This window comes from Rhinopithecus roxellana, chromosome 9 (assembly GCF_007565055.1).
Source record: "Rhinopithecus roxellana isolate Shanxi Qingling chromosome 9, ASM756505v1, whole genome shotgun sequence".
Taxonomy (NCBI): domain Eukaryota; kingdom Metazoa; phylum Chordata; class Mammalia; order Primates; family Cercopithecidae; genus Rhinopithecus; species Rhinopithecus roxellana.
Genome location: NC_044557.1, coordinates 125385502 through 125412846, shown reverse-complemented (window position 1 = coordinate 125412846; position 27345 = coordinate 125385502). Strand labels below are relative to the sequence as shown.

General features: G+C 50.6%; 1 protein-coding gene across 5 annotated transcripts in view; it reads left to right on the top strand.

Annotated features, from left to right (window-relative positions):
• Window positions 1–26597, top strand: part of MSRA (methionine sulfoxide reductase A) — a 365945-nt gene extending 339348 nt beyond the window's left edge. For 3 of the 5 annotated variants that reach the window (XM_030937674.1, XM_010353454.2, XM_010353453.2), the window contains one exon: window positions 25855–26594. In XM_030937674.1, the coding sequence (XP_030793534.1) occupies window positions 25855–26019 (165 nt within the window). In that variant the 3' untranslated portion in view covers window positions 26020–26594. Of the gene's footprint in view, window positions 1–25854 lie in introns of all 5 variants that reach the window. The other 2 variants (XM_010353452.2, XM_030937673.1) reach the window with 2 other exon arrangements.
• The last annotated feature ends 748 nt before the right edge of the window (window positions 26598–27345 follow it).

The window sequence follows — 27345 nt, the reverse complement described above, 5'->3', positions numbered from 1 at the left end:
GTGCCACGCGTTCATCCCCTCCCACCTCTAAACATTTGGCTGTGAAGGCATTGCTCCCAAACTGGACAGAAGCTCTCTGGGGGGCTGAGCCAACCCCTGGAGGGACCCCAACCGCCTATTCCAGCTCCTGCCTGGGCAGGGGAAAGAGAACCATGACAGGCCTCTGATGCTGAGCGCCAAATGTGGTTCTTCCTCGACAGCCAGCAGCTGCTTTCTGACCTGGAAGTCTTTCCTCCACTTGCAGCTCCCACTCACCCACAGTTTTCCCCAGAGAGGGGAGCCCTGAGGCTGCATTTTGTGCATTATCATTCCAGTGACGCAAGCATCCAGTGCCCCCATAGCCCAAGATGCCCACTGGAGGCAACTGGGAGCCCAGGCACTCCGTAGCACGCCTTTGCAACACTGGCTACTAGCTCGGGGAGAGGGATGGGGAGAAGTGAAGGAGTATCCACAGTGGAAAGAAACTCTGTCCCAACACAGAGGCAGTCACAGCAGCATTGGGAAATAACCTTTGCGTGGAAGGTTTAGTTGCAGATGGCCAAGCTCTTCTCAAAAGGATAGTGCAGGGATACTTTTGCATGGTATTTGCAGTTATTTGCTTTGCAATATGGAATCAGGAGATTTTCCAGCCTTGAGGTTTAAACACAAAATTGTATTTTGCCTGTACTGAACAGTCCCAACATGGGTGATGACCCTGATTCTCCTGCTATTTGGAGAAACATATAGCATGCCTACCATTGAACCTGTGGCCAAAGGAGTATCTGAAAACTGGAAGAGAAAACAGCTTCTAAGCAACCAGAAGTATGTAGCCAAGTTCCTGCACAAAAGCCAGGACGCTTGACACCTGTCCTGGCTCTGGATTTAGGTACTCACACATATGAAGCTTGAGATTCTTGTTTACCAGCCCCCACAAATTAGAAGCCACAGATTAAAATGTCCCAGGGCTGGCTTGGAGAAGGCCCTCCAAAGGTACCAGAGAAGCTTCCGGAAACTTGGCACCTGAGACTAAAGAAACAGCTTTCAGCAGAGTGGGAGGCAGATGGGAAGGCTTCAGAAGCAAGGTGCCTCCCTGAGTGATGTCCCAGGAGAAAAATGACATCAACCCAGCCAACGAGAAAAAGCCCTGTTGTGCTGTGTGGGAAGGCAGGTGCCAGGCCTCACACAGTTCCACATGCTCGTGCCATACTTGCTGGAAGCTGGGATATTGGGGTCCCGCTCCAGGGCCACAGGAAGGGAGGGGTTCATGGGTCCTGGATGGCTAGGCCCTGGCTGGGACTCAAGAGCCCGGGCGAAGGGATTGCCACTGGGGCTCTGGAGGTTCTCGCTGGGGAAGGTGGGCCATCAGACGTCCCGTGGGGAAAACATTCCCCAACAGTCTCCAGCCTGTGCCTCATATGTGCCTGTGGCCCACAGAGACTGGCTCATGGGTGCTTTGCACAACCGTGGGCTCTACTGAGGCCTTACAAAGTTGAAACTGGTTGTGATACACACGTGGGAAGATGTAGCAGCAATGCTGGTGGCTTCCAGACTCAGGCTGAGGCAGATGGGTGGGATGTGAGTCCTGGCTCTGCACGTCCGGGCTATGTGTCCCTGCTGAGTCGCCTCACCTCTTCAGGACCTAGGCTTCCCATCTGGTGCACAGGGATGAGACTGCACCACTCGCAGAGGATTGTTTGAGGATTAAAGAAAATACAGTAATAAAATAGCCACGACCCATGAGCATTTAAGAGATGGCAATGACGTCATTAAAATGTGGGGGCGGGGGACTGTCACTCACTCTAGGAAAGATTTCTCATTACATGTCATTATATATCAACATAAAAGGCTTTTATTTTGTGTTGATGAAGTAAACTTCAGAAAGTGCTTCAAAGGATCCAGGGGGTGCCCTCCACATGCCCCAGTGCGTCACCTCGGCCCCTGGTCTACATGGAGAGGACACCTCGTTCCCCCACAGTGCCGGGAAAGTGAGGTGGTGCTGCTCTCCCTCCACCAACAGCAAGGCAGGGACCTTCCCCAGGGGCATCTGGGCTCCTACCTCCAGGGAAGGGTCCCCCTGGAATCTTTCTTTTCCTGACAATACTAGATGCCTTTCTCCCCAGCCCCGTGACAAACGACAGTCAAGCTTGCTGCCAGGGAGGCAGGGAAGTGACAATCCCGTCACCCCTTCCCCCCACCCCCCGTGAGGAGGGGCAGGCGGGTGTGGGATCCATCACGCCCGCCCACGTGGATGGCTTCAAAGTGAACAGTTGGCATTCCTGCGGGGCGGCCCTCGCTCCTGCAATAGGCCATCCCGGGCGGCCGCTCCCTCCCTCACCTACGATCTGCTGTCAGCAGCTGCTTCTGACAGGTGCGCAGGCTCTCCATGGCAGATGGTGACCAAAATGGGCTTGCTGGCAGGCTGTGCCGCCGCGCCGCCCTCCCTCGCACACACTGATGTGTACACAAACACAGCCCAGCCCTCCGTGCCTTCTCATGGCACCTGCCTGGGGTTTCAGGGGCAGCCAGAGGGCTTATTCCAGAGTGGCAGGCCCACTTCCCTCAGGCCACCCACCTTGCTGAGACCCTTCCATTTTTGGCCTCTAGACTGTGGATCTGGCGTGTCCCGCTTCCCAAGCACGGCATCCTCCGCAGTCTCCTTGCTGGTGTGTGTGGTAAGCGGCACAGCTGTGCACCCACCACTCCCCATGATGGCTTTGGGCTTGGCCCTGGACAGAGCCCACGAAGGCTGAGCTGCCTTAGGCCACAGTCACAGGCTCCAGATGCGGGGGGCTGGGCCACCCTGTGCTCCCTCCCGTCTGTTTCCCGGAGTGTGGTCTTGTGGATGTCAGACAGGAGAGACTCGTGGGCACTGCTCCGCTGTCCATGGGAGCCCAAGTGCACTGGAAGCCTGTTCTCTTCACAAAATAGCAAGACATGTCCACGCCACAGTGACCATGTGCCAGGTCACAGAGCTCAGCCTCCCTCCGGGAGAGAGTGCCTCCCCTCTGTCAACCCTGTGCCTAAGTGGAAAGCTGCAGCTGCAGGATCAGGGCATTGCCAGGCCACCCAGCTCTGCCACCCAGCGCCCTGCCGGAGCACCCGCCCCTCCCTCCGTGTTTGGGCAGCTCATTCCAAACAACCACCCAGCCAAGGCAGCCAGATGAGGGGACATCTGGCGCGAGATGGTCGCCAAGTCATTGCTGTTCCATCATGGCAGAAGGAAGATGAGCTCTCTGCCAGATTCTTAGAGAGAGAGAGAGAGAGAATAAAATGTGAGTTCCATGCCCAGCATTTTTTTTTCTTCTTTTTACCCTGACACCTCAGCTGTCATTTTCCTTCCTCTGGAACTTGGACTACTAAGGACCCCATATCCATAACTATTTAGTGCAGACCTTTACCACTGGATGCTGATGAGAGCACCAGAGTGAGTGATGGGAGTGGCAGCAGAGAGGTAAGGTTTGGAGATGACCTTGGAGGGAGAATGCATACACACGCATGTGCTCACACACACAATCACACACACGCGTGTTCACACACCCCCACGTGCTCACACATAATATACATACATGCTCACACACCCCCACGTACTCACACACATAATCACACACCCCCACGTACTCACACAATCACACACCCCCACGTACTCACAGACATAATCTCACACATGCTTACCCCCACGTGCTCACATAATCACACATGCTCACCCATGTGCTCACACATGTAATCACACACATGCTCACACACGTGTTCACACACATCAATGTCCTCACACATATACACAGTATTCACACTTGTTCACATACACACCGTACTCACAGTGTGCACACACACATGCTCACACATGCTCACACCCTTGTACTCACATAATCACACACATGCTCACACACCCATGTGCTCACACATATAATCACAGACACGTGCTCACACCCACGTGCTCACACATGTAATCACACACACATGCTCACACATAACAGACACGTGCTCACACGTCCATGTACTCACACATATACTCATATAGTTTTCACACATGTTCACATACATACCATACAGTGCGCACACACATGCTCACATGTGCTCACACACACATGTGATGGATCACAAGGGAGAGAGGGGACTGAAATTGGCTATTCACCATGTGTCCTCCCGGGTAGGGCTGACTGCAGTGAGTGCACTTTCCGTGAGCTAATGGGGCCAGAACCCGTGAGTGGGAACTAAAGAGCTTATTTCCTGCTCTTTCCCAGTAAGGGGAGAAGCATGAGTGACTCTCCCTGTATCCAACTCCCAGGCTGACACGCTTGTGTTGGGCAGTGGCAGGAGAGAGTGTGTGTTCACAGCAGTGGTCTCGCAGAAAGTCTAGTGTGGTGGGCTGAGGGAGGTCTCCTGTAGTCACGGCATCTTGTAGGCTGTGTGACCTTGGGCGAGTTCCTTAACCTCTCTGGACCTGTGTTCTTCATCTGGAAAATGAGACCATTAGCTTCTTGAAGAATGTGACCTTTCAGCTAACACTTCTACACGATGATAGTGTCACTTTCATTTTAGAGATAAGCAAATTCAAGTACAGAACGGGTAAGTGACTTGAGCAAGGTCATGCAGGAAAGTGGGGTGTCCTTGCAGGTAGTGAAAGCAAAGAAGGGGAGATGGGTGTGGGGGATGTTCACGAATAGGCAAGCTGGGAGTTACATCTGGGCTGCTGGTGCAGACAGGAATAGGGGCCACAGAATCCTGGGTGTATTGGAGGTGGAGGCATCTCCTTGGTGCTGGCCAGTCTGTTGCTGTCTTTTCCCTCCTGGCATAAATTAAATGGACAACCTGCTCTCAAACACAAAAGGTGGGTTTTCACAGATAGGCCACATCTCCCCTGCTCTGTGCTTGTTCCTCTGGTTTCTCTGAAGAGTACAGTTTTCCTTATCTCTGAAAAATCATGTTGTTTGGGCCACTTTCCAGGCCCCAGGAACCAAGATGAGGCCCGTGCTAGGATGGCCCTGAGTCTTGCCTTGTCAGACGTGATCTTTTCTTTTTCGAAGAAGGCCTCACTCTCTCAACCAGGCTAGAGTGCAGTGGCATGATCTCAGCTCCCTGTGACCTCAACCTTCTGGGCTCATGTAATCTTCCCATCTCAGTCTCCCAAATAGCTGAGGCCACAGATGTGTGTCACCACACTTGGCTAATTTTTTAATTTTTTTGTAGAGATGAGGTTCACTGTGTTACCCAGGCTGATCTTGAACTCTGGGACTCAAGTGATCTTCCTGCCTCGGCCTTCTGAAGTGCTGGGAGTATAGCCACAAGCCACCATGCCTGGCCTAGACTCTGTGACATTTTCTTTGTGTTCTTGCAAATGTGGTAAACAAGAACTGGCATCTCACAACCAGAGGTGGATGTGAAACGCCCACGTTCTCACCATCAGACTTTCATCAGCTCCCCTGGATCCTGGACAGGGTGAGGTAGATTTTAGGGTCATGACATGAGTCAGCAAGGGCAGGTAGAGGGTTGTGGCAGCAGTGCAGGCAAAGGTGGGTGATAGCTGAGCCTTGGAGGTGGCGATGAGGGTGGAGGTGGATTCGTGAACCATTCTGGATGAACTGTCAAGCTTTGCTTTACGGTTAGGACTTACTATGGACATTGGATGGGGAAAGTTGATGATGGCAATGAAATGTGTAGCCTGGAGGACAGGTAGCAAATGATGCTGTGTGCCAAGAGAGGGAACGGCGAAGACCAACTGCTTTGGGAAAGGAAGGCTAACGACTCCGGGTTTGCACAGGCTGTATTTGAATTTCTGGGGTGGGGTGGTGAGTAGCAGCATTCCATAGGCAAGAGAAGAGAAGATTCTGGATCCCAGGAAATGGTGGGGCACAGAGCAGGAGTTGTCGTTGGTCTAAACACCCCAGCACCTTGAGTATAATAGGATAGCTTACATTTTAATCAAAATTCTTGCTTGTTCTTTACATTTTTTATTGTGATGCCTATTCTATCTGGTAAGCACATTCTGAAACCTGATAAAGTATCAATTCTGAGAATTTCATTAGGGATCACATCAATCTTAGCTACGCTGGTGATACACAGAATCTTTGAGTGGGTTAATAGGATTGCAAAGAAGAACCAATAGGTATAAACTTCTTAGACTTTCGATTAAAAAATTGACAAGCTTCAACACCAAATTCTAATTTTGTTTCAAGGGTAATCACGAGACCAGGACCACTCGCAGGACAACTATGTCACCACAGACAGAACAGGCTCACTGGCTGGAAACACAGGCCGGGGAGAAAGGGTCGCATCCCTGGGACGCGATGTGCAAAATCAAGCTTCTCAGCTTCATTCATTAGCACCACTCTGACTTTACATCTGCGTGGTGACATTTAAAGAGGAACACGGGCCGGGCGCGGTGGCTCATGCTTGTGATCCCAGCACTTTGGGAGGCTGAGACGGGCAGGTCACTTAAGCCCAGGAGTTTAAGACCAGCCTGGGCAATGTGGTGAAACCCTGTCTCTACCAAAAATTTTAAAAAAGAAATTAGCCAGGCCTGGTGGCACATACCTGTAGCCCCAGCTACCCAAGAGGCTGAGGCAGAGGGATCGCTTGAACCCAGAATCAAGGCTGCAGTGAGCCGTGAGCATGTCATTACAATCCAGCCTGGGCGACAGAGCAACACCCTATTTCTAAATAAATAAGGAATAGAGGAATAGGTCATTAAAAAATCCAGGTTTTAATTTTTAAAATTTGTTTAAATGTGAGGGGCACAAGTGCAGTTCTGTTGCATGCATACATTGTGGAGTGGTGAAGTTTGAGCTTTTTATAGTGTTACCATACCCAAATAATGTACATTGTACCCATCAAGTAATTTCTCGTCCTTCACTCCACCACCCTCCCACCCTTCCGAGTCTCCAGTAACTATTATATTCTGAACATGCAGTATTTGACCTTCTGTGTCTGAGTTATTTAACTTAGGATAATGGCCTCCAGTTCTCTCCACGTTGCTGCAAAAGACATTATGTTCTTCTTTTTTATGGCTGAGTAGTATTCCATGGTACATTTACACCACACTTTCCTTTTCCAGTCTTCTGTTGATGGACACTTAGGTTGATTCCATAGCTTTGCTACAGTGACTAGTGCTGTAATACTCATCTGAGTGCAGGTGTCTTTTTCATGTAATGATTTCCTTTGGGCAGATGCCCAGCAGTGGGATTGCTGGATTGAATGGCAGTTCTATTTTTAGTTCCTTGAGAAATCTCCGTACTGTTTTCCATAGAGGTTATGCTCATTTACATTCCCACCGGCAGCGTGTAAGCATTCCCTTTTTTCTGCACCCCTACCAGCATCTGTTTTTTTTTTTTTTTTTTGACTTTGTAATAATAGCCATTCTGACTGGTATAAGATGGTATCTCATTGTGCCTTTGATTTGCATTTCTCTGATGACTAGTGACGATGAGCACTTTTTCATATGCTTGTGGGCCATTTGTTTTTAAATGAAGTTCATCTCTCCCCTCATGAGAAAGGAGATGATGTGAGGTCTCTTGTCACATGGGGACATGGAATTCTTTTTAGTTAAGATAGCAGCTTTGGTGAGTGGTTGAGAAGCATGGCTCCAGGGGCAGGCTGCCTGGGTTGAAATACTGCCTCTCCTCTCCTTTGCTAAGCACTCTTCTTACCAAATGCAGCAGATAATACTGTGTTCTTTGAGGGGACGTGATGAGGATAACGTCAGACAGCATGTGTAGAGCACGCAGGGCAGCGTGGCACAGGGTGAATGCGTAAGTGGCGTCAGCTCCTAGGCCCTCCCTGCCCACCTCAACATGCACATGCTTGTCCTTGTCTCCCAGAAACACAGGACTTTCACTTGGGTCAGTTTAATAGACTCAATCAAGATATTTTTTCATAGAAGCTGGGCACAGCAGCCCGTGCCTTTAATGTCAATGCTTTGGAAGGCTGAGGTGGGAGGATCACTTAAGGCTAGGAGTTCGAGACCAGCCTGGGCAATATAGTGAGACCCTGTCTCTATGGAAAATAAAAAGAATTAGCCTGGCATGGGTGGCACATGCCTCTAGTCCCAGCTACTTGGGAGGCTGAGGCAGGAGGATCGCTGGAGCCCAAGAGTTTGAGGCAGCAGTGAGGTATCGTGGTGTCACTGCACTCCACCCTGGGTTACAGATACAGAGCAAGACCTTCTCTATTTTTTTAAAAAAGATATTTCTTCATAGAGTAAGTCAAAGGAAAAAGATGATCCTCCGAGGCCTGTGTCCAGGGTCTTCCCATAGTGGTGTCCCATGGTTCCATCCATTGCTGTGGGTTTGTGACATTGTGACATGGAGTATGCATGTGTGGCAGGGACACTTGACCAGGAGCCACCAATACGTATGGAAAGTCTGGCCACAGGCTAGGTCTTCAAAGGACCAAATATCTGGGTGGCCTATGAAAAACCCAAGTCACTTGTTTAGGGGTGCTGGTGGAGGACAGGAAAGGGTGGAACAGGATGCAGGTGGCCAGGCCCTTGACGCTCCCACTTCTCTGGGCATAACCCCGCCACCTCATAATTCCCACAGTGTGACATTCCGTCATGTCGCAAAAATAACCAACACAGTTTTGAGCAGTGCTCCTGAAATAGAATCCATGTGATATATTATTTCAAATATATGATTTCATCTGTTCCTCAAAACAGCACTGAGAGGTAGATATCTTATCCCCTATCCCCCTTTTACAGAAGGGAAGGCCAAGCCTCAAGGTCAGCTCCTCAAGGTCATGCTGTTTGGCAGAACCAGGAGAAGAGCCCAGGCCCCTCCTGTCCCTAACCTCTAGGCAAACATGATCTCCTGGAGAACTCCTGGAGATATTCTAAGGAGTGTTTGATACTTAGAGATGCACAGTGCTGCTTTCAGTGTAGAGTGCCATTTTTGTAACTCCAGTTAACATGGATTTTTATTGTCTTAACTGGAAAGCATGCCAATTATATGCAAATTTGAATTGTATAATTAGCTTATGTTCTTGAGGGAGTTCCAGTTCTTCCACTGGTTCTGAGCCTGACGAAAAGGAAAATTATGCTTTGGCAAAGAACACCTATGGCCTATTTTGGATTCTCCTCCCCCACACCCATTTTTCCTTCCTCCCTCCCTCCTTCTCGTCCTTCCTTCCTCCTTTCAAAAAAATCCTGACTGTACTTCATTGCTAAGCAGCTTAAACAGCTCGAATGAGACCCCTCCATCTGACCTCCGCGCAGGTTTTACTTTTCCTCTTTGTTGTTCTCTTGGCAATTAGAAGAACCAAAGAGGCCAGAGTCCTCCGATGACGCCTGCTTGGAAGTTGAGATGCTGTTGCTGAAACTGCTAGAATGCCAGGCATGCTATCACCTGCAGCTTTGAGACGTCACGCTGACAGTATCACAGGAAAACAGCCTTTTGTGGGCCGTCCTCTATGTGTTCACACCATGTCGTTTTTAAGCTGTAGAGGAAACTGACAAAAGCTTCTTTTCTCTCTGTCTTGAGCTTCACCGCGTATTCTTAACCATGTGGAGCAGGGAGCTAACGCATCACAGCCAACTGTATCTGGAGTGCATTTGCTCATATAGCCCTTATTTTATTTTTTAGTCTTATTTTTAGTTTCCTTTGAATATAATAATAATAAAAAACCCAATCATTGAATTCTTAGCCTCAGCCAATATAGTGTGAGGTTAGACATATTGCAGCCCAAGGGAGAATTTCTGCTTGCAAGCTGGTCAGCCTCTTTGCAGCTGACAGATGTAACCTGCCCTAGGGCAAGAGAAAGTCTCAAGGGAGCTTTTCATTTCTTAGTATTGAAATGAGCACAACTTGTATTGTCTTAATCAGTGAATTAAAAAAAATAAAGTTACTAAGTCTCATTTTTTAAACGTGGCATAAGAGGATTTTAAGAAATTGCAATTGCTTTTTAAGTTGCTATTGAAAGTCAGTTTTCTCTGTGTTCAGGCAGATTCTGCCAGCAACTCCTAACTAGGTAGTCATATTGCAGTTAAGCAAAACATACCCAGGGGTGGTGAACAGCCCTGTTCTGCGGACACCACCCCTGGGAAGGGAAAGGGTGTGTGTCGTCCACAGAGTGGTTTTACTTTGTCCTTGAACTTGATTTTCATCACGTTTCATAAACCCAGAATACAGGAGTACTCATTTAAAATTACAGCAGAAATCTTCTAATGCAAACTGCGTTCTTTCAGAATATATGATACTTTAGGCAAGGGCTGTATTAAGGAGCATTTTGTTCACTATTCATAAAGAAGGGATTCGTGAATGATGGTGAATGGACTTTATAGTCATAATGAAAATGTTTCCATTGTTAATCTGAACAAATAGATTTTATATGAAGAATCTGATGTATTGCAGCTAGTCGACTATTCTTATGTATTTCTTAATTGAATCCAAATTTAAACCACATTTCTTTAAAAGTTCCTCACTTACAAGGGCCACAGGCTAGTCAATTCTGGTTCCCTGGTACTTTGTATAATACCCAAATAGGGACACAGTTAATGTGTCCCAAACCAAACTGAAAAAGCTGCTTTCAGAGCTACATGGATACGAATGTGAATCTACATTCAGAGATATTATATGTAATATAAACTCTCGAACATGATGTTCCAGGTGTAGAACGAAGATGCTCAAGGGGAGCATCCCAGAATCTCGGGAGAGGGGTTATGCATTTGAAGCCAAAGCATAACTTTGGAATATTTAGAGAACCCTCAGAATTCAACAATACAAGCAAATCAACTGATTAACAAATGGACACGAGATTCGAACAGACACTTACCAAAGAAGTCCCTTCACCTACAGGATGCCTTTGTATACAGAAGGCAAATAGGAACATTAAAAGGTGCCCAACATCATTAGTCATGAGCGAAATGCAGATGAAAGCCACATTGAGATGCTACTCTACACCAGTTAGAATGACCACATCAAAAACTCATGACAATACAAAGTGCTGGGGATGACACAGAGCAATGGGAACTCTCACGCACTGTAGGGGACTGAGGTGGAGAGCGCAAAGTGGTGTGATCAGTTTGGAAAACCACTGGAGATTTCCCGTCAAGTTTAGTATACTTTTACCTCCTGGGACCCAGCAATCCCACTCCAAGATTTTTACCTAAGAGAAATAAGACCACACAAAAACCCACCCCCAAACGTTTACAGCAGCTTTGTTCATAATAGCCAGAAACTGGAAACAACCCAAGTGGCCTTCAGTTGGGCAACGGAAAGCTCGTTGAGAAATGCATATGCCCCGGAAGGCTGTGATCTCACCTGTGGCTGCCATGAGGCCCCGTGCAGGTGTTTCACGTGTCCGTGTGAGGAGATGTTTAGCGTGTCCGTGTGAAGAGATCACCGAACAGGCTTTGTGTGAGCAACGTGGCTGTTTATTTCACCTGGATGCAGGCAGGTTGAGTCCGAGTGGTGGATTATCATTAGTTCTGATAGGTCTTGGGATAGGCGGTGGAGTTAAGAGCAGTGTTTTGGGGTCAGGGGGTGGATCTCACAAAGTACATTCTCAAGGGTGGGGAGAATTATAAAGAACTTTCTTAAGGGTGGGGGAGATGACAAAGTACATTGACGAGTTAGGGTGGGGCAGAAACAAATCACCATGGTGGAATGGCATCAGTTAAGGCCGTTTTCACTTCTGTGGATCCTCAGTTGCTTCAGGATGTGTACGTCCAGGTCACCGGGGATATGATGGCTTAGCTTGGGCTCAGAGGCCTGACAAAGAGACAAAGAGAAGGCCGAGTGGAGAACCGTGGGGGTCTTGAAGGTTCCTGTGCTCCAGCACACACAGCCGTCAGCAAAGGTAGGAGTCTGGTGCTTCCAGGCCTGTAAGGAACTGGGTACCTAATCCTTGGGTGATAATTTGCTAACCAAGCTGCGACCTCAATGGCCACACCTGAAGGAGAATGCAGACTTTACAGACTTTACAGAGTTAGTCCAAGAAAGTCACTGAACAACGGAACAGCAGCAGCAGCAGCAACACCACATTGTGGGGCAGGGACATCTGATTTCCAGAGTTGCCACATTATTTAAAATGTCCGGTTTTCAAGAAAAAAGTATGCAACAAAGAAACATGATGGTATCCATTACTAGACTTTAAATCCACTGTTATAAATGTGCAGCAGGAACTAAAGGAAACTGAGACAATTGAAGGAAAATGTTAGAGTAATGCCTCAACAAATAAAGAATATCAGGAAGGAGACAGATATTAAAAAAAAAAAAAGAACCAAGTAGAAATTCAAAGATACAATAACTTTTAAAACATCACCAGAAGGGCTGAGTTGGCAGAAGAAAGAATGAAAGTGGAAGATAAGTCAATTGATATTATCCAGTCTGAGGAGCAGAATTTAAAATGGGGAAAAAACGGCGATGGTTGCATAACTTTGAACATATTTTAAAAACCACTGAATTGTAAGGTTTGAAAGGATAGACCAGGCACAGTGACTTAACACCTGGGATCATAGTGTTTTGGGAGGCTGAGGCAGGAGGATTGTTTGAGCCCAGGAGTTTGAGACAAACCCAGGCAACATAGCGAGACCCCATCTCTGCAAAAAATAGAATAAAAAAACTAGCCGGGTGTGGTGGTGTGCTCCTGTAGTCCCAGCTACTTGCGAGGTTGAGACGAGAGAATCGCTTGAGCCTAGGAATTTGAGGCTGCAATGAGCCGTGATCGTGCCACTGCACTCCAGCCTGGGTGGCAGAACTGTCACTGAAAAAAAAAATGAATCTTATGTGAACTACCTCTCAATATAAAATGATTATCTAAGGGGTGGGGACGGGGGAAGAACACAGTTTGGAAAGGGCTCTGGAAGACAGCCCCGAGAGAGACGTGTAACTGAGCAGGAGGCATCCTGCTGACTTAGCTTTCTCATTTGACAGCGGAAGAAACTGAGGCCCAGATGAGGGAAACAAACTTCCCAATGCTTCTCATGTAACAGACACAAATGCCTCCAACCATTCTGCAGTTGGTGTGACTGACCGTCTCAGTTTGCCACAACCTCCCTAGTGTTAGCACTGAAAGTTCTGCATCCTGAGAAACCCCCAGCCCCTGCGGCCAAGACACTTGGCCACTCTGTCAACAATTTTGCAGTGAGACCATTCTTTCCAGCGGCTCTGAATTGCTGTGATTCTTCTGTGAATGAGAAACGATGGTATTCAGAGGAGTCCCACTGCCCACTGAATTCAGTGCTCTAAACTTAAGCATCTGGTGTGATGCTTGAAGTTCTTTTCTATTCAGCCTTTTGGAATGAAGTCTCTTCCCTTTTAAGAAAATCTGCATTTCATTCCCAAGGTGAAACCCGCTGTCCTTGGCTTTCCCTGAAAAATGAAAAGTGGTTTTCTTTGTGTACTAAATGCTAAGCATATAACAAAAACAGAAGTTGTAGTTAATTGATTGCAGATATGAAAAAGCAGATTATAACCCCTCAGAGATCTATACAAAGACAGGGACAGAGAGAGAGAGAAGATCCATGTCTTCTGAAACTGAAAGCTATGAAAAGAAAACTCATAGAGAAAAGTCATTTGACTTATTTTTCAAAACCAGCAGACCTCAAAGGAAAGCCCAGATCAAGAGGAACCAGCAGTCCTTGAATGCATGATGGGTGGAAACCATCCTGCAGGTGGAGGGTGCACTGTCCGAGTCAGAGCAAATGGGTGGTAGCACATTTCAACTACAGGACCCTGAGTTTCATGCTCTGGCCCCAGGAGGGGGCAGCTTAGCCCTGCTGCTTTTCAGGCCAGGGCTGCAACCAACCCTGCCCAGCCTGGTGTGTCCCCACCATTCAAGACAAGCAGGAGAGAAGGAAGGACCCATTCCCCTTGCATCTGGGAAATTGTGCTTGGAATCTGTGAGGTGTGGGCAGGTGAAGGATGACAGGGAAGCAATGGGAAAACACATGATGGCCACCCACTTCCTCTGGGTTCCCGCTTGAGCTCTGTCAGCCTTACAGACCTCGCTGCATGCAAGCAGGTGAGCCTCAGAGGCACCTGCTGTCTTTGCCTGAGTTCAGGTGGTTCCTTCAGTCTCCTGAAGTGTCCCCTTGTACCACTGTGATTGCAGGCCGTGGAAGATCAGAGGGTGTGCAGCTGGGTCTCCAGAGACAAGTGTGCAGAAATAGGCCATAGCTTGATGCCTCCAGCAGCCTCTCCATCCACCTCTGCTTCCATCTTTTCCTGTGGTTGAGCCCCAGGGTCCCGTCTGCTGGGTCCCCCTCGCCCTGGCCTAGCCCACCTTTCCAGTTTATCCTTGATTTCACCTGGCTTGCTCTCCCTGCACTCTCCTCTGGACCTGTCAGCACCCTCACATACACCTCATTACCCACCCCCGACCTCCATGCATTTGGTCACGGAGTTTCCTCTGCTTGCATCAGGCCCTTCACACCCCACTCCTGCCTGCTGTCAAATTCCCAGTTCAGTGCCTACCTCCTCCTGCATTTTCCCAGCAGGATTAACCTTTCCTTCCTCCATGCCCTCAAAGCACTGTTTGCGCCTCCATTTCCGCACATCCCCTCTGCCTCGTGTGGTGGATTTTCACTAGCCTGTGCGTCCTCTCTCCTCCAAGGGAATTCTGACCCTCGGGGGAGCAGCAGTCCTCATCACTCCCTGGGGTGTGGCTGCAGGCGTGAGGGAACTTCTCCTGCCTGAGCCTGCTTCCCCAGCACCTGGTACGGCACCTGCTCGTGCTGGGCACTGCAGACACGTTGTGGGAATTGCCTGTACACTCTTCTGAGAGCCCATCAAGGGCAAGGCTTGTCCTGTTCATCCCTGTGTTCCTCGTGGCTAGCCTAGTCCTGGACACACAGCCAGTGCACAATAACAATTGTCAAGATTCATTCATGAAGTGAAGTTGGAGAGTTTAAAAGCTTGTTCACAGAGAAATCTGCTCGCTTCTGCCGAACTGTGCTAACTTCCCAGCCCTTTGGTATCACACCCCATGCCTGGGAAAGCCCGGGAAAACCAATGCGTGAAATAAAAGGTTCCGTCGGGCAGTGCTGCTCCAGTGTCCTAATGTGAGGGCCCAGGGTGAAGGAACCATCACTGGCTGGAACATGGCTGGTCGCTGTGGCAAAAGGGACAAGTAGGGACGCTTCTGCTAGTGCTTTATAGCTTCTGCCTGGAGACCACCCATGTGACTTTCACTCGCAGCTCACTGGCCAAAGCAAGTCCCATGGGCGACCTGACTCCCAAAGGAGGGTGAGGGAGTTGGAGACCACTCGTGCAGTTGGCCACACTTCCCTGCAAGAGCAGAGCTGCTTATACTCTAACCTCGCATGGAATTCAGCAGGTCTGGGGAAGAGCCCAGACTTTGCATTTCTTGCAAACTGCAGGCTGTCTGAGGAGCAAGCGCAGAGCTGTGGAGCCAAGAAGCTGAAACAAACATTCCTTCCTCTCCTTCTGCATCCTCCCCTCCTCTGCAGAGACACAGCTCAGCTTGCAGCTCTGTCGTTCTACATTGCAACACAAGAGAAATATCCTTGGCAATCTGAAGACACTGATTTACCTCAAGGGTGCAGAGGACACAGAGGAATAGATAATGAAAGCCATTAGCTGTGTGACAAACTCGCAGAGTATGGGAAAGGACGGAGCACAGGAGCACTGCAGCTGTGCTAAGAAGCCCCATCGGTCCAGCTAGAGGCCGTGCATTTGCATAAGCAGGTCTCTTAATGGACCAGGTTAGATCTAATTGTGTCACCTCTTTCTCTCCTTTCCCTCCCAATGAGTTCACAAAGCTGGGAGGGTCAGTGAGCTCTGATGGGGGCTTGTAAAGGCTTCAGCCCCTTTGAATGGCTTCTTGTCATTGTCACACTGTGGTGGCCTGGGTTTGTCCTCCTTGCGTGTGCCAGCAGTGATTGATGACTCACGGGGACAATTCCATTGTCCCAGAGCCTGGAGCTCCTGTTGCTCCGGGGTCCTCTTTGGTGTTGAAGAGAAGCACTCACCCCCTTCTCAGAAGACACACACACGCACACACTCCATACAGGCTTAGTAAGCCCAGCCAGTCAGTGCCCAGTCAGCTGTCCCCCTTCCTTGTGGCTGAACCGCAGGGAGTGGGGGTGCTTCTGCTCTGCACCACTGAGCCAGAGATGCAGGAGCCTCTGCCCAGCTCAGAATAGATGATGTTTTCTTATTAGTGGTTTCATTTAAAAGCCATGCCAGTCATTTCACATTTTTTTCCAGAAGTTTTGATTGACAGCTATCTGGTCAACCTATGTTCCCTATGGACTAAAATAGCTGACTGGGGCATTGTCTGGGCGTATTAAACCGGCATGGGTGTGTGTGTGTGTGTGTGTGTGTACACGCATGTGTGCACACGCAGGACAGAAGCATAGCATGGAATTTCATGGAGTGGATGTAGAAGGAATTGAAGTGGTCTCGGTGCAGAAGGTGAGGGTAGGAACCAAGTGAAGTGCCTGGTACAGGCGTCCTGCTGCCACTAGAGGGCGGAGTGAGTCTAGAATCCACATGCCCGCATCCCACCTGCGAGTTTTCCCCTAAAGCAGCTCAGCTGGCTCCCAGACAGCAGCTTCAGGTTGACCTCTTAGAAGTCCGACCCTCATTTCCGATGGACTCAGAGTCATAAATTAGATTTCTGTTCTAGGAAACTAATTTCATACCACTACAATACTTTAAAAAGTGATCACAAAATGTGTGCACAAACACAGGGGTGCACATGTGCATTTTACAAATAATTACATGAAAACCTAACACTTAAAGCTAAATTCCTTTGGTGGGTGTAGGGGATGTTGATTGCTTGGATCAGACATCATGAGGCTTGCAGTCTGATGAGGTATGAACTGCAAGTACCGTCTTTCTTTCCTGTGACTTTCCCTTTAGCAAGCACAGCCATTCCTCCTTGCCACAAGGGCCTTCAAACTGTGATGGAAATGAGGGTCATCTGTCTTGGAAATAGGCACTGCTGAGTGGATCTGCCTGCCCATTTCTGGAGCCCTGTGCATGGCGACTGCTGGGGGATGGGCAGTTGCAGTGGTGACTTTGGGTTGGCGGCTCCGTCCACAGGATCTAATCATGGTTGGATGGACCCCAGAGGGCCATAGAATCCTTTGAAATTGTGAGCAAATATTTGATTGTGAGTTTTTTTGGGTAGAGCGTCCAAAGCTTTCACTGGAGTCTCAAAGGAATCCATGGTCCCCAAGAGACACTGTTCACATTCAGGTTCCTTTCTAGTGATACTTTTTCTAAAAAGTGTCTATAGGTCAGTTTTTCTAAGTCCTTCTAAGGACTTCCAGAGATAGTAGTGATAGTTGTACGACAAGGTGAATGTACTTAGCTGTACACTTACAAATGGCTAAGATGGTACATTTTATGTTGTGTATTTTACTACACACACACGCACACACACACACAAAAACACCAAAAAGGAGACTCACTTGAGCCTGAGAGGTCGAAGCTGCAGTGAGCCATGATGACGCGACTGCACTCCAGCCTGGATGACAGAGTGAGACCCTGTCTCCAAAAACAAAACAAAAACATGGTGTCCCTAGGTCAGTCCTCCTAAGGGGGGGGTGAATGCATACACACGGCATCCTCGTGTGCACAAACACAGGGGTGCGCATGCAGGCCCCTCCCTCCCACGCATGTGCCCACAGTTGCACAGGCATCAGCATCTCTAGAGCCAGCCCCCTCCAGTCCCTCCTGGCCCCGCTCTGTGGAATTCCTATACAAGGTCCTTGTGGATTTGTATCATCCCTTTGCACCTCTCACGTGTCTCAGGACAGAATACTCAGCATCCCAGGGGCTTCCTTACCCCACAGCCCCAAATTCCGGGGACAGCATGGATGTGGGAGGGGGCATGGAATCCAGACCTGGATTCTTGTCCCAGACCCACTACTCACCCTTGTGGATTTGAGCAAGGCCTGTGAATTTGAATAAGGTCCCTAACTGCTTTGGGTTTCCTTGGGTAAAGTAGAATAACGGCCCACCCTGCAGAATGACTCGTCTGATGACATGAGACAGGGAAAGGGAGGCACCCTGCAATCCGCCTCTGCCCCATTAAAGGGGCCCTGCAAACTACTCCTGACATTCATTAGAAAATTGACACTGAACCGGGTGCTTAAAATGCAAATGCTGCTTTCCTGGCACTCTGAGTATGTCTCCTGTCATCTCTTGGAATCGGGAAGTTACTTGGGAAGTTGGTGGCACTTGGTATTTAGAGGGTATATCTCCGTTTGGGTGGAGGGCAGGCAGGCAAGTCTAGCTCTCTTGCTATCAGGTGACCTGGGACAGCTCTCTGTTAGCTTTCTGTCTTGATAATGGCATCACGGCCACTGGGATCCGTTGGGTGGGGCAAGAGAAAGAATGGCCAAGCCACAGACTTGGGGCAAGTCCTGCTGTCACGTTCCTTTTGCAGTTCTCTAGAGGAGTGCAGGGTCAGCGCCGGGGGCTGCTGATATAACAGGCTGGAGCATAACGAGGTGTCTGTTGTCGGTGTGCTTGTCATGTTCCAAGATGTGTATTATTTGACAGCTAAAGAAACAATGAAAAGCAACAAAATATGGCATGTACATATGGTGGAATAGTATGCAGCCTTGAAAAAGAAAGGGCATTCTGACGCATGCCACCTCCTGGAGGAAGCTCGAAGACATTAAGTGAAATACACCAGTCACAAAAAGACATACTGTGGGATTCCACATATATGAGGGAGCTAGAGGAGTCAAATTCAGAGAGACAGAAAGCAGAATGGGGGCTGCCCAGGGCTGGGAATAGGGGAACAGGGAGGTTTTATGCAGAGTTTCAGTTCAGAAAGATGAAAAAGTTCTAACGATAGTTATGCAACAATGTGAATATACTTAACACAACTGTACACTTAAAAATGGCTAAGATAGTACATTTTATGTGTATTTTACCACAACTTAAAAAAAAAAAAAATCACTTGAGCCTGAGAGGTCAAAGCTGCACTGAGCCATGATCACGCCGCTGCACTCCAGCCTGGGTGGCAGAGTGAGATCCCGTCTCCAAAAACAAAACCACAGAACCACCACCAAAAACCAAAGAGATGGCCTGTGAAATAAACATCACATGTTTTGAGTCCCAGGGACATGAGCTGGATAGGGAGACTCTGACTCACATTCGGGCTGATCCATGTCTAGAGCTCCTTTGGATATTTTATAAACTATTAGGCTCCTGGGGCAGGGCGGCATTCTTGTCTAGCCACGTGTGGGAGGAGTCCAGAGCCAGGGTTCAGGGCTGGCCTCGGCTGCTGACCGGTGGCCATGGACATGCCTCCCCGCTCCCCAGGCTTCCCTGTCCTCAGCTGAGAAACAGGAATAAGAACCCTCCGTTTTAGTCAATGGAAGGCTCATGTGAATAGAGAGTGGAGGCCCTTCGGAAACACTGTGGTTCTGGATAAACACAGGGTCTTGGTCTCCATTCTGGGCTCTGGATCTCAATGCCTTTCTAACCTTGCCCACTGGTCCCCACTGCCTCCTGTGCTGCCAGAAGCCATCCTGCATTTCCCAGGGTGGTATGAGAGCGTGTCACCTCCGTGCAATAGGCTGAGACACTCGGGCGCTTGGAGAATCTCAGTGATCCTAATCATAAGCTTATTAGCAGGCTGCAGTCAGCGGAGTGATCACATGTTCATTACATTTATTACAAGAAAGGCTGTTTACCGGCCGCCTTAGAAGGACGGATGGGACCTGCTGTGCCCGGCTGGCAGGCCTTCTGTAGGGAGTGACCCGGCTGCTGCTTGTGCATCTGTGGTGTTCCTATGAGTCACTGGAGCTGGAGACTGAGCGGAGGTGGATGAGGCCAAGGGGATGGGGGGCTCCATCACAACCTATGGACGCCCACCCGCCTTCCTGCCCCAGAGATCTGCTCAGCTGTAGAAGTAGGGGCTCTGTGGGGCAATGTGGATAGGGGCTACTTAAGGAGGGCAGGATGGGCAGGCTAGCTTTCACCCCTGGGTGGGGATTTTTGGGAAATGGAGCCAGCACTCTGCAGTTGTTAAAACATACCAGGCAGACTGAGTGTAGTGGCTCACACCTGTAATACCAGCACTTTGGGAGGCCAAGATGAGAGGATCACTTGAGGCCAGGAATTTGAGAGCAGCCTGGACAACATACAGTGAGACACTGTCTCTACAAAAAAAATTAAAGTGAGCCAGACATGGTGGTGTACACACCTGTAGTCCCAGCTTTTCTGGAGGGGCTGAGGTAGAAGGATCGCTTGAGCCCAGAAGGTAGGACCTGCCATCAACCATGATTGTGCCAGTGTACTCTAGCCTGGGTGACAGAGCAAGACCCTGTCTCAACAACAGAAAAGCCAGGCAGAGCATGGTGCACTTTCTGTGCCCTCTCTGGGTTCCTCGTCCCAGCACAGTGAACTAGGTAAGGGCCCATTGCACAGGCAGAAAGCTGAGTCCAAGGAGAAAATGATGACAGAAGGCAGGCATAGGAGGCTTCCTGGGGCCATTGAGGAAGAGTCTGCGAGAAAAGCACAAATGACCAATTCTGTTAGGTGACCTTCTGGAAATTCCCTGGGCCAGGTGTCGCCCCACGTGTGTTACTGTGTGCAATCCTGCTGACCTCCTCCTAAAAGGTCAGCAAGACAGAAAAGGAAAAAAAAAGCCACAAGCAAAAGTCAAGATACTTGGAGTCAGTAAGAGAAAAACTGGGGGGAGCTAGGCTCAGGTCATTCCTCCCCTGAAGTGGAACATAGAAGGGGCATGTGGGACTGGCTCTTGGTGTAGCCCTGGGGGTACCTGGCCCCACAGGCTGGAGTAGGGAGTTGGGCCGGGGCTACCCTGGGCAGAGGCAGGCGCTGGGGTTGAGCAGCAAGAGCACCTCTTTCTAGGCTTTTGAGCCAATCTAGGCAGTTATTTCAACCAGGCAAGTCTGTCATGACCTGAACTCATTCTCCATCCCCAAAAGTGGCTCCATAGGGCCTGGAGGATGAGCACAGTCCTGTGAGGGCACCTGGGTCCTGAGGCCGGAGCACCACTGCCCTGCCTCCCTCCATCCAGCACAGTCCTTCTGGTGACACCCCACTGTCACGGGTGCAGCCTCCTTACTGGAAGGCGCCTAAAGATTCGGTAGGTGATGTGAACAGTTGTGTCTGCAGTCACAAATGGTCCACCGTTTTTATGGGTCCTCCCTGTGGATGGTGGGAGAGGGGTGAGGCCATCAGGCTGCGTATTATGTGGGTCCCTACCCTCTTCCTCCTCTCCAGCTCTCCTCTCCTTCCTGCTCCTGAGGGCCAATGAGAGGGAGTAAAACCAAGATGAAGATCTAAGGCCTTCCATCTGCTCCAGTTCATTAAGGAAAAGTAGATGACCACAAGCACTGGTGTGTCAGCCATGATCAGTAACACGCTACCTAGAAACCCCTGTCCCAACACTGACTGGGACACCTGGTGTGTGGCGATACTGCAGGAAGAGGGCTCGGGAGACTGGCGTGCACCCACGCTGACACCTGCATAGCTTGGCCCCGGGGCCAGGTTGACCAGTGGACTTGCAGGGGGCCCAGAGGGACCATCTGTAACCCAGAGATGACAGCCTTCATCCCCCACCTCCCCGTGCTCCTGCACCACCCCACTCTCCCGGCAGAAGAGCAAATGGGCTTTTTCAGGATGACACAGATGACAGGGTGGCATCCTTCTGTGCTCCTCCCTGCAAGGACACAGTGCCACACACAGTGCCACCATCTAAAGACTGAACCCACCCATGGAACTGGCCAGGGCTCTGGGACATGGGAAGCAGCTGCCTGAGCTCCGTAGTCCCCTTCTCCCACCCAGCGTTCCTTCCCAGGCCCCAGAGGAGATGCTTGGGCTTGAGGTAGCAACAGGGACCCAGGTGGAATCCAGAAGTCGAGAGAATCTCTGAGAGATCCCTAGAATCCATAGTTCATTTTCTCATTCATTCATTCATTCATTGCACACGGTGCAAGAAGCCCGGAGATCAGGGAGAGACACAGACAGTCCTGGGGAGTGGAAGTGGCTTGGAGAACAGAAGGGCTGTTGTCATGCAGCTGTCATCAGCGCTGTCTGGCATTGCGATTCCAGGAGAACATAGCATGTGGGGCAGCTTCTGCCTTCAAGAATCGGGCAGTTTTCACAGAGGTGGGGACATTTGGTCTGGGTCCTGAGAGATGGGTAGGAGTTCCTGCGATGGGAAAGAGGAAAGGACATTCCATGGAGATCAAGTGCAAGGGAATGGAACATTCAGGAAATAGGTAAATATCAACAACACCAAAGAAAATAGTGCCCAGAGGGTAAAGGAAAGGCTGAAAAGGTAGAATATGGTGAGGGAGACGATGCTGAGGGGTGAATCAGGGAGAAGGGCCTGGGGTGGAGCGGGAATGGGGAGAAGGCCCAGGGTGGAGTGGGACCGGGAGAAGGACTCGGGATGGAAGGGGATGGGGGAGAAGGGCCTGGGTGGAACGGGATGGGGAAGAAGGGCCTGGGTGGAGAGGGACCGGGAGAAGGGCCGGGGTGGAATGGGATGGGGGAGAAGGGCCGGGGTGGAACGGGATGGGGAGAAGGGCCGGGGTGGAACGGGATGGGGAGAAGGGCCGGGGTGGAGAGGGACAGGAAGAAGGACTCGGGATGGAACGGGATGGGGAGAAGGGCCGGGGTGGAACGGGATGGGGGAGAAGGGCCGGGGTGGAACGGGATGGGGAGAAGGGCCGGGATGGAGAGGGATCAGGGAGGCCCACCCAGGGGGAGGGCGAAAGAGCAGGGCGGCTGCCAAGCCCACTGAAGTCAAGAGGTGAACCCGAACAGTGGCGGAGGGAGACCCCACGGAATGCATGGGGTTGTCCGAGGGGAGTGACTTGCTAGTGAGGCCGCGGACGAAGGAGGACCAGGAAGACACTAGATGTGGCCTGTCGTGGTCCCTTTCCCCTTCCTTCGCACCCGGTCTCTTTTTCGTCCTTTCCCCCAGTTTTGGCAGCCGGTGGGGGGCGGGGGGAGCGCTGGGAAGGACAGCCGCAGCCTGCAGGTTGACACCACGCTCATCGCAGGCCGGTGGCCGCCGCCTCTGCCCGCCACCCGCCAGGACCGGTCCACGAGCTCGCAGCCCGAGGCCCGCGCGGGGGCGCTGGCGGCCCGGTGGGCTGCGGGTTCCCTGCTCGCCTCGGAGGCTTTTCTTAGTGAAATGTCTGCCACCTTGTGGCTAAGGCTGGTACTGCGGGGCCCTCCAGGCTCCCCACGGGCCCGGGCCTGCCGGTGGCTGCAGGGGCGGGGGAGCGGAGCTGGGCAGCGGTGCCGGCCCCCCTGTATGAACCCACCTCCTCCCACGCTGTGCTCAGAGAATCTTCCGGAGACAGCAGCTGTGCCTGGGAGGCCGCCCTTGTGCCTAGGAGGACAGGGAAGAGGGTGGAGCTCAGACCCAGGCCGGCTGGGAGGTCTGCACGGGGGCGGCTGCAGAACACGGGCGGCTCCGTCCACAGGCGCAGCTCCGGGCGGGAGCGAGGCGCCCTCGGCGGACGGTGTCTGCCGCGGAGTGGGCGGGCCCCCGAGGACCCTCACACCTGTGGGCAAGAGCGCGCCCGGGCACGGGGCCGCGCAAGCCGGTGAATCCCGCTCGCGTTGTGAATCCAGGGCCCTTGGGATCCGATTTTTTAGTTGCTATTTGGATACAGCTGCGAGAGATGAGAGATGATTTGACATCTCTCCGTTCTCCGAACTTGCCTTGGACCAGCAATGCCAGGCCCTCACCGCGCCTTTTTCTCGTCTCCAAGCCCTCTGGTGCTGCCTGGAGCAGACGGCGCCCCCCACAGACGTCGTCCTTACTGTCGTCACCGGAATATTCCATCTCCACAGCCACCTGGCATCCCGAAGCCTCCCTTCAGTGGGCAGCTTCTTCACAGGCAAATGCTAGCCATCGCCCGTCACACCGCGGGCACATGCTCCACTTCCAAGGAGGTCACTGCTAACTGGAAATCTACCTGTGAGTTAGCCAACCCCACATGCTCGTTCTTAGAGAGGTTCTGTTCGCTGAAAACAGTCTGGAGCCAAATGCAGTGTGAGCTGGGGCCCAGTCATGGAAACAGAAAGCTCCATGCCATCAAGCTGGATAGGTTCTACAAAAGGAATTCGGTGTTACAGAATCGTTAGCAGGGGTGTGAAGGGCAGGGAAAAGCACCCCAAGATTTCAGGATACCAAGATGTTACTGAAATTGCCAGAAGTCATTGCTGATGGCATGCCACGGACTCTCTGGAGAGGGCCGGGAGGAGCTGGCAGAGTCTCGGGTCTGCTTCCTGCAGAGTCCTGCGCTCATCCTCACAGCTGCGCCCTGCAAAGAATAGCTTCTCCTTTTACGTAGCCTGCCAAATTTCGTGTGAGTTTCTCTCATTGGTGGAATCTGAAGCAGGGCCTTGCTGGCAGCAGAATCTGGGGAATGCAGTCTGCGAGCTTTCCGCCTGTGTGGTACCAGGGTGAGCTGAGAATGTCAGGGACCAAGGCACAGTGTCTGACACACACTTTTAAATACGGGTGACAATAATAGGACTTCCTTCCCGTGGCTCTGGTGAGGCTAAAATTAACATGTGTGAAGTCTTTGCACAGATCATGGCATATGGCAGACCCTCAATAATTGCTAGTTTACAAAAAATTGTCAAAACTATATTAGAATGGCTCCTTATTCTCATTCCTGACCCCTGCAAGAAAACTGACTGCCTCTGAGCTAGCTGGTCCAACCCACCTGCCTTGATGGGGACCCTGCCCCTTATCGTTCTGGACCTGCTGGGCCTCGAGATCCTGGATCGGCCTTATGCTGGCTCAGACGGCGAAACAGAGATACAGGAAATAAGTGACATTTCTCAAGAAAAACCTGAAGCAGTGAATATAATATTGGATGCACTGTGCTTGGCAGACTTGAAGACCATCTCACATGGACCAGCGGACAGTCAGAGTGTGGTTGGTCCCCTCGTAAAAACACAAGTCCTGGCTCTGCTTTGCAGCTCTGTACCAAATGGAGGCAGTGAGAGCGGGTTGAGCCTCTGTGGCCCTGTGCTCACATGCTCCGAGCAGCCTGCAACAAGAAAGAATTAGGGCACAACTGAAATCCAAAGGGGAAAAGAAGCAGGCTGAAATCCACGGGGAGCAATGTCTATTTCTTAGTCTGTCTCCTGCCCCAAATAGTCCCTCTCTCCTCTCCCAGCTTGTGTTGATGCATGTCTATCCCTGGCACCAGATGTCACCGGGACGTAAACTAGGACGCAGAGGGCGGTGATGAGCCACAGGCCACGTCCTGCCCTGCCCTGACTCCCCAGAATCCCTGGCCTGCAGTTCAGAGCACAGACCCCAAGTGACACCCTGCTCACCAGGACACGCCAGCAGGGTCCTGCTCCCCAGAGCCACAGCAAGTGGGGGGACCCTCTATCTAGCCTGGGAGTGGGCTGGGGTCCTGTTCCTGAGCTGGTGGGCAGATAGGATAGCGCCAGGTAGAGTTGCAGCCATTCCTTCTGTCCCTGCTCCATCCCTACCCTGTCCACCCGTTTCATTCTCTCCCACTGCAGCCCTGCTGAGCCCTCTCGGGGACATCCATTTGTCCTCGGGGACAGGCAGGGAGCCATGCTTACCTGCTGTTTCCTCTGGGAGAGCTTTGGGGCAAGTTTCAAACAGACCCACAGCGTCCAAACCAGGGCCCCCAACTTGCACCTGGGACAGCAGGGATGTGGGGGTACAGTGTAAATTACAGATTTAAAAATCTAATATCAACCTGATTTCAGTTTCCAGTCAACTGAGGCACAGCAAGGTAAGTCCCTGCCCAGCATCACTCCACTTGCAATGCACAGAGCCCAGCCCAAAGGGACGCACTTCTTGTCCCGAGCCACGCGTCCGCTCCCTGCAGCCCTGGCCCCTCAGTGCCACCCCTCGCAGGGGCTCTCTCTCTAGCATGGGAGCTGATGGTGCCTTTCTGTGTCCCCACAGGTTCTTTCAGAGCACGGCTTTGGCCCCATCACTACTGACATCCGGGAAGGACAGACTTTCTACTACGCGGAAGACTACCACCAGCAGTACCTGAGCAAGAATCCCAACGGCTACTGTGGCCTTGGGGGCACCGGCGTGTCCTGCCCAATGGGTATTAAAAAATAATTTCTCCCCACATGGTGGGCCTTTGCGGGTTCAGTAAAAATGCTTTCAACAAATTGGGCAGTGTTTGTGTGATTGACAATCATGGCATTTGAAGTGCACAAAGTACAAAGGAATTTATAAAGATCTAGTTTTCTGAAGTATAATCTACAGGAGGCGCAATGGCAAGTTGATAAAATGTGATTTATCTCCTAATAAGTTATGGTGGGAGCAGAGCTGTGCAGTTTCCTGCGTCGTCTGGGGTCTGAGTGAAGACAGCGGGGACGCTGTGTTCACCCTTCTTGGTGGAAGCTAAGGCATGAGCTGAGAGGTTGCTGGACAGGGTGGGGGACCCCAGAAGTCCTTTATCTGTGCTCTCTGCCCACCAGTGCCTTGCAAGCTGCAAACGTGTATAGCCTCAATGACTCATTCACTGAAATCCTTCGCTTTACCAAATCTGGATGTGCATAGAGGCTTTCTCTTCCTTTTCAGCCCTCTCTGTGCAGAGAAAAGATGTGAGTCTGCTTGATGAATTCTAATGCTTTGCTTAGAGCTATGAGAAATGTTTGTTTTAATAAAAACCTGCAGTCCAATAATGCAAACTGCCTGACATCTCCTCTGTGTTTGACTTGCTTAGGTAGGATATTTTTAAGTGCTGTAAGATGAGCTTAATGGCTCTAAACAGCTTGGGAGGGAGGGAAAAAGCCTCAGAGCCATTTACCCCCAAATGGGAACAATTCGGATTGAAATTTTTGGTAAACATGCACACCTCTAGCTCCTTGCAACCTGAGTAATAATAATTGTTCTCCAGGTGCCTGTCACATCCCTCACATCATAGACTATTCTAGTTAGAGCAGACCCCTTCAACCCCTGCCCTTAAGAACCTTTATATTCCAGACAAGGAGACGGGGGCATGAGCAATACACATGTAAACAAATGACGAAATAAGATGATGTCAGGTTCTGATGAGGGATGTGAAGATGATGAATGGGATAAGACAGTAAGTTGCGTCTGGGGACTGTGAGATTGTGTTCAGGGCTGTTTTAGCGAGGTTGGTCAGGGAGGCCTCCGTGAGGTGGGTGAGACTTGATGTATTAGTCCATTCTCACATTGCTATGAAGAAATGCCCGAGACTGGGCAATTGATAAAGAAGAGAGGTGTGATTGGCTCACAGTTCCACAGGCTGTACAGGAAGCATGATTCTGGCATCTGCTCGGTTTCTGGGTAGGCCTCAGGAAACTTACAGTCATGATGGAAGCAGGAAGGGGAACAAGTGGGGGTACCACTTGCTTTTAAATGACCAGATCTCAGGAGAACTCCCTCAGGAGAACAGCACTGAGGGATGGTGCT